General features: G+C 37.8%; 1 protein-coding gene across 1 annotated transcript in view; it reads right to left on the reverse strand.

The window, feature by feature from the left end:
• Positions 1-6,784, reverse strand: part of LOC114492295 (UDP-glucuronosyltransferase 2B31-like) — a 48,524-nt gene extending 41,740 nt beyond the window's left edge. The window contains exon 1 of the mRNA XM_036021369.1: positions 6,004-6,784. Coding sequence (XP_035877262.1) covers positions 6,004-6,769 — 766 coding nt within the window. The 5' untranslated portion in view covers positions 6,770-6,784. The remainder of the gene's footprint in view (positions 1-6,003) is intronic.
• Positions 6,785-7,750: the final 966 nt, after the last annotated feature.

Below are 7,750 nucleotides of genomic sequence, written 5' to 3' on the forward strand. Positions count from 1 at the left end.
TTTTCTTGGACCACAAGGGACTGAAACTAGAGACTAACCTCAAGGAAAAAACTCAAAAACACTCAAATTCATGGATATTGAACATCATGCTATTCAATAATGAATGGGTTAATGAGATTAAGGTAGAAACCAAAAAGTTCTGGAAACAAATGAAAATGAACTCACAACAATGCAAAATTTATGGGACACAGCTAAGGCAGTCCTGAGAAGGAAGTTCATAGTGATACAGGCCTACCTAAAAGAGATAGAAACATTTCCAATAAACAATGTAATCAAACATCTACAAGAACTGAAGAAACAACAACAAACAAATCCCAGAATGAGTAGAAGCAAGTAAATAACCAAGATCAGAGCAGACTTGAATGACATAAAGGCTAAAAGAACAATTCTAATGACCAATAAATCCTGGAGCTTGTTTTTTGAAAAGATAAACAAAATTGAGAACACTTTAAGCAGACTCATCAAGAATAAAAGAGAGAGAACCCAAATAAACAATCAGAAATGAAAGAGGAGAGGTTATAACCAATAACTCAAAGATAAAAAGGATTGTAAGAAATTATTATGAAGAACTGTATGACAAGAACTTGGAAAACCTGGGTAAAATGAACAAATTTCCAGAAAAATATAATCTTCCAAAACGCAATGAAGAAGAAGCAGAAAGCCTTGAATAGACTTATAACAGCTGGCAAAACAGAAGCAGTAATCAAAAAACTCCAGGCACACAAAAGCCCTAGACAAGATGGTTTCATGAGAGAATTAAAAAAAATATTTAAGGAAGAGCTTACCTCTATCCTTCACAAACTATTCCAAAAAAAATCCAAGAAGAGCAAAGGCTCCCAAAGTCTTTTTACAAATCCAGCATCATCCTAATAAAAAACCTGATAAAGCCAAAATGAAGAAAGAAATCTACAGGAAAATATTGCTGATGAACATAGATACTAAAATCCTCAACCAAATATTGGCAAACCACATCCAGCAATACATCCAGGTGGGAGTCATTCCAAGGGTGTGAGGATTGTACAATATTCACAAATCAATAATTTTAATACATCACATGAACAAAAAGGATAGACAAAAATCACATGATCATATCAATAGATGCATAAAAAGCATTTGATAATGTACAGCACCCATTTTTTAAAATATATTTTATTGATTATGCTATTACAGTTGTCCCATTTTCCCCCCTTTACTCCCCTCCACCCTGTACCCCCTCTCCCACCCATCTCCCCCCCTTTAGTCATGTCCATCTGTCATAAGTTCTTTAGCTTCTACATTTCCCATACTATTCTTACCCTCCTCCTATCTATTTTCAACGTACAATCTATGCTACTTATTCTCTGTACCTTTTCCCCCTCTCTCCTCTTCCCACTCCCCTGTTGCTGCTAACCCTCCATGTGTTCTACATTTCTGTGGTTCTGTTCCTGTTCTAGTTGTTGGCTTAGTTTCTTTTGGTTTTGCTTTCGGTGTGGTTGTTAATAATTGTGAGTTTGCTGTCTTTTTACTATACATGTTTTTTCTTTATCTTCTTTTCTTAGATAAGTCCCTTTAGCATTTCATAAAATAAGGGCTTGGTGATGATGAACTCCTTTAACTTGACCTTATGTGAGAAGCACTTTATCTGCCCTTCCATTCTAAATGAAAGCTTTGCTGGATAGAGTAATCTGGGATGTAGGTCCTTGTCTTTCATGGCTTGGAATATTTCTTTCCAGCCCCTTCTTGCCTGTAAGGTCTCTTTTGAGAAATCAGCTGACAGTCTGATGGGAACTCCTTTGTAGGTGACTGTCCCCTTATATCTTGCTGCTTCTAGGATTCTCTCCTTTATTTTTACCCTGGCTAATGTAATTATGATGTGCCTTGGTGTGTTTCTTCTTGGGTCCAACTTCTTTGGGGCTCTCTGAGCTTCCTGGATTTCCTGGGAGTCTATTTCCTTTGCCAGATTGGGGAAGTTCTCCTTTATTATTTGTTCAAATATGTATTCAATCTGTTGCTTTTTCTCTTCCCATTTTGGTACCCCTATAATTTGGATGTTGGAACATTTAAAGATGTCCTGGAAGTTCCTAAGCTTCTCCTTGTTTTTTTTTTGAATTCTAATTTCTTCCTTCTTTCCTGTTTGGTTGTTTTTTGTTTCTTGCTGGTCCACTCTATTATTTTGAGTCCCAGTTTCCTTCCCATCACTATTAGTTTTCCGTGCATCTTCCTTCATCTCTTTTATGGTAAGCTGCATTTTTTCATGTAATTTGCACCCAAAATCAATCAATTCTGTGAGCATCCTGATCACCAGTGTTTTGAACTGTGCATCTGATAGATTGGCTATCTCTCTCTCTTTTTTAAAAAAAGATTTTATTTATTTATTTTTAGAGAGGGAAGGGAGGGAAGAAGAGAGTGAGAGAGAAACATCAATGTGCGGTTGCTGGGGACCATGGCCTGCAACCCAGGCATATGCCCTGACTGGGAATCAAACCTGTGATGCTTTGGTTTGCAGCCCACGCTCAATCCACTGAGCTATGCCAGCCAGGGAGACTGGCTATCTCTTGGTCATTCAAAAGGATGAGCCTTGGGGCATTGATCTGTTTTAATGTTTGAGACATTTCTCTCTCTCTCTCTCTCTCTCTCTCTCTCTTTTTTTTTTTTTTTGGTCTGGTCGCTCCTGTTACAGTGAGGGGCAGAGCCTTAGGTGTTTTCCCGGGCTGGGCACCCCAGTCACTAGACTGTGACATTGCACGTGGGGGTGGGGCCAGGGGCAGGGGCAGGATGGAACAATGGTGGCAGCTTTGCTGTCCTGGGACCTCAGTCCCTTCCCTGGGATCCTGGGCTGCACGCTCTGCCTTGGTCCACAAACGCTGCCTCACTGGGTCCGCCACCTGCCGCTTGCACACTCAGGGTCCACCTGCTGTGATTGTGTGTGCCCCGGATGCCCTACGCACTCCCAGTTGCCTTATGTGCCCAGCTCTCCCTGTTCTTCAAGCCACAACCTGTGCCCAGCTGCTCCTCTCTGCCCCTCCTACCAGTCTGGATGAATGGGTCTACTTCAGCTTCATGGCTGTTCGACTTCCATTCAGATAAATTTTTCTGTCAGTTCTGGGTGTTATTCTGCCTCTAAATTGTTGTTGTTCTAATCTTGGTTGTGCGTGGAGGTACAGTGCATCCACCTATGCCTCCATCTTGCTGGAAGTCCTTGTATAGCACCCATTTATGATAAAAACAATCAGCAAAGTGAGAGGAGAGGGAGCATTCCTTAATATAATTAAGGCCTTATACCAAAGACCTACAGCCAACATCCACCATACACCATGGGCAAAAACTGAAAGCTTTCCCACTAAGATCAGGAACAAGACAAGGATGTCTGCTTTCACCATTTCTATTCAACAAGGTATTGGAAGTTTTAGTCACACTGACCAGATATGAAAAAGAAGGAAAAGGCATCCAAATTGGAAAAGAAGAAGTAAAACTGTCACTGTTTGTAGATGATATGATAGTGTACATAGAAAACCCTTTAGACTCCACAAAATATCCCCACTTGAGCTAATGAACAAACTTGGCAAAACAGCAGGGTTCCAAGTCAATATTCAGAAATCAAAGGCATTTTTCTACACCAACAATGAAAGATCAGAATTAGAAATCAGGAAAAAAACATTTCCTATAGCAATAAGAAAAAAAATATCTAGGAATAATCCTTACCAAGTAGATGAAATATCTCTACTCAGAAAACTACACAGCACTGAAGAAAGCTATTAAGGAAGACATAACTAAATGGAAGCACATACCATGTTCATGGATTGGAATAATCAATATCAGCAAATTGTCCATATTACCCAAAAGAATTTATAGATTCAATGCAATCCCTATTAGAATACCAATGATGTATTCACATATACAGAACAAACATTTCAGAAATTTATATGGAACCATAAATGACCCCAAATAGCTGCAACAACTTTGAGAAAGAAGAACAAAGTGGGGGTGGGATCAGAATACATGACATCAAACTATATGACATGGCCTCAAACATCAAAACAGTCTGGTACTGGCATAAGGACAGACACACAGATCAATGGAACAGAATAGAGAGCCCAGAAATAAAATGAAATCTCTATGGTCAATAAATAATCAAGAAAAGGGTCAGAAATATAAAATAGACTAAAAATAGCCTCTTCGACAAATGGTATTGGGAGATCTGGATAGCTGCATGCAAAAGAAAGAAAGAAAGAAAGAAAGAAAGAAAGAAAGAAAGAAAGAAAGAAAGAAAGAAACTTGATCACCAAGTTAACCCACATACGAAAAAAAAAAAAAAACCCAAAACCAACCAACCTCAAGAAGATGCAGAGAAGACTTAAAAACAAGTCGTGATACCATAAGAGTCCTAGAGGAGAATGTAGGCAGGAAAATCTGACCTTCCATACAGTAATATTTTCACCGATATGTCCCTTAGAACATAGGACATAAATGAAGAAGTTAACAAATAGCACTTCATCAAAATAAAAAGTTTCTGCATAGCTACAGAAAACACCAGCAAAATGAAAAGGGAGCCAACCATATGGGAAAATATATTTGTAAATCATACCTTGGACAAGGGTTTGATCTCCAAAAATATATAAAGAACTCACACAACCCCACTCCAGGAAGACCAACAATCTAATTAAAAATGGGCAAAGGACTTGAACAGACACTTCTCTGAGAAGGACATACAGAGGGCCCAGAGACATATGAAAAGATGCTAAGCATCACTAGCCATCAGAGAGGTGTAAATTAAAGCCACAATGAGATACCACTTCACACTAGTCAGAGTGACCATCATATCCAAATCAAAAAACAAGTGCTGGCAAGGCTGTGGAGAAAAGGGAACCCTAGTACACTGTTGGTGGGAATGCAGACTGGTGCAGCCACTATGGAAAATAGTATGGAATTTCCTCAGACAACTAAAAATGGAACTGCCTTTTGACCCTGCAATTTCACTGCTGGGATTATACCCTAGGAATCTGAAACCTGAAACACCAATTCAAAAGAACTTATGCACCCCAGTGTTCATAGCAGCACAATTTATAACAGCCAAGTGCTAGAAACAGCCTAGGTGCCAGTCCATAAATGAGTGGTTCAAAAAGCTGTTGAACATTTACACGATGGAATACTAAACAGCAGATAGAAAGGAGCTCCTACCCTTTGTGATAGCAAGGATGGTACTGGAGAACATTATGCTAAGTGAAATAAGCCAGGTGGTGAAATACAAATACTGTATGATATCATCTGTAAGTGGAGCCTAAGCAGCAAAAAACCAAGCAAGCAATATACAATCAGACACATAGCAATAAAGAACAACATGATAGTAACCAGAAAGAGGTTTGAGGAGATAAGGGGGGGGGGGGGGAGAGGAAAGGGAAAGTTCGTCAAAAAACCTGTGTAAAGGATACATGGAGAAAACCAAAGGGTGGTAGGATTGAGGGCGGGAGGTGAGGATGGCTGGTGTTGGGAAGAGTCATGTTGTGAAAGTGTAAACAGTACTTGTAAATGGTACTTGAACAATTAAAAAGAGAGAAAAAAAATAAAGTTATTGGTGAAAAAGAAAAATGTGTCTTTTATTTTATTTTAATAATGAATAAACATTTCTGACAACCCAATAGTTTACTGACTTACATGTCCACCTTTCAACATTTTTTTAGATGTTTAATTGGATGAATTCTAAGTTCTTAGTGAAGGGACGTGAAATCATCAGAAACCCCAAATTATATGTTCCTCTGCCTGAGATAGAGTCACTGTGTCATGAAAGAATCCTTCAGGTAATGTGGCAAAATAGTTCAGTTGTAAATCAAAGTAAAGTATGTAAGAGGAGACAATTTCATTAATCTTGTAATTTAAGAATTTCCATAATATTTGTGAGAATGAGAGATCAATTTATAATTATATTTTATCATTTCACTTATATGACACTTAATATTTAGGCAAACTCACCTTCCAAGGCACTAAGAAAGTTAAAATTCCATACTACCAAATAAAAACATAACTTACCTAGTACTTCGCTATAAAATTGATCCCAGTCCTCATGAAACATTTGAAACCAGAAGTCAAAATAAAGCACATACAACATATTTTTTACCCTCTCGATGAATGTCATTTGATCACTTAATTCTGACAAGATAATAGGTACGTAGGATGGAGGGAATGGAAGTCCTCCACTCTGCTTTTCAACTGCAAAGCCAGGAAAGAAGCGGAGACTGTACACAAGAGGTATGTTAAGTAGCTCAGCCAGCAGTTCCCCACAGGGTCCCACAGGATCTGCAAGAACGACATCAAACTTTTCTTGCTGGAGTTTTGTCATAAGTTCCTTGTTCAAAACTGCACTTTTACAGAGCTTTAGAATAAAATCAGTGTATTCCAAAAGGACTTCTTCCATTAGTGAAAAATAAGTCCAAAATGTATCTTTAGGTACATATGTCCATTTAGAGATCAGATGCATGAGAAGTTTCTGAAAATCATCTTTTTTAAAAGATGTAGGATAAATCTCAAATTTAATGGCAGATGGTTTGTTGGGATCAACAAGAATTGAAGCTGCATGTGTCAGAACAGTCACTTCATGACCTCTCTGGACAAGTTCATCTAGGATGGTCTTCATATTGATCCAATGGCTGTATTCAGTGGGCCACACCAGCACCTTTCCACAACCCCCAGGGCTGAATTGACAACTCAGCTGTAGCAGCAGAAGAACTGAAATCCATTTCATAGGCATCCTGCTGGAACACATGCTTGCTTCCAAACTACTGATCCCTTTTGTCATTGCTCATGTTTATCTAAGGAGCTGTTTATATTTTAACTTCCTAATCAATCTGGAAGTTAAAATATAACACCTACACCTCAGAGTAAGTATAGCATCCTCATATAAATATCAGAGCACTCACAGAGAAGTTGGAAAAGCTAATGTAGATGATCTTGTTTTTAAACAAGTGGATTTAATATTTGTTCTATGATTATAAGTGCTAACAATGACCTTTTGTGTGTTAGTGTGTCATTTCTACTTAAAGACTCTTTCATAAGTAGAAAAGGAAAGGGCATAACCAGAAATATGGAAATACAAGAAAAGAAAATAATCACAGGTACATTTAATAAATACAGCAAATCTGATATTTAAAAATCTAGTATGAAGGTCAAAAGAATAAATGTATATAACCCAACTAAACATACAATAATTAGTTAGAGGATGCACAACTCAGAAATATCTAAAAGATGATGTCAATAAGAAAATGTGGAAGAGAAAGTAAACAATAATTCTTACAGAATATATTTGAACTTAAATGCATACTAGTTTAAAATGGACTGCTATAGATATAGAAGGGTATACATAAACTTTGTGATGAATACAAAACAAAACCCTAAAAAAAGGATACAAAGAACAAAGAAAGGAATACATGCAAAGAAATACAGACAACCATCAAACTGCAAAGGAAGAGATTAAGAGAAGAAGAGAAGAACAGAGGATTACTATAACAACAAAAATGATTAACAAAATGGCAATGGGTACATAGCTATAAATGATTACTTTAAATTTAAATGTATCTTATAGTCCAAAAAAAGGCGTGGTGTACACTGGGTGGTGTGGCTCAGTTGGTTGGAGCATTGTCCCATAGACCAAAAGTTTGTAGGTTTGATTCCTAGTCATGGCACATACCCAGGTTGCAAGTTCCATTCTCAGTTGAAGCACATAGGAGGAGGCAACTGGCTAATATTTCTCTTTCACATTGATGTTTCTCTTTCTCTCTCT

Source organism: Phyllostomus discolor, chromosome 1 (genome assembly GCF_004126475.2).
Source record: "Phyllostomus discolor isolate MPI-MPIP mPhyDis1 chromosome 1, mPhyDis1.pri.v3, whole genome shotgun sequence".
NCBI lineage: Eukaryota > Metazoa > Chordata > Mammalia > Chiroptera > Phyllostomidae > Phyllostomus > Phyllostomus discolor.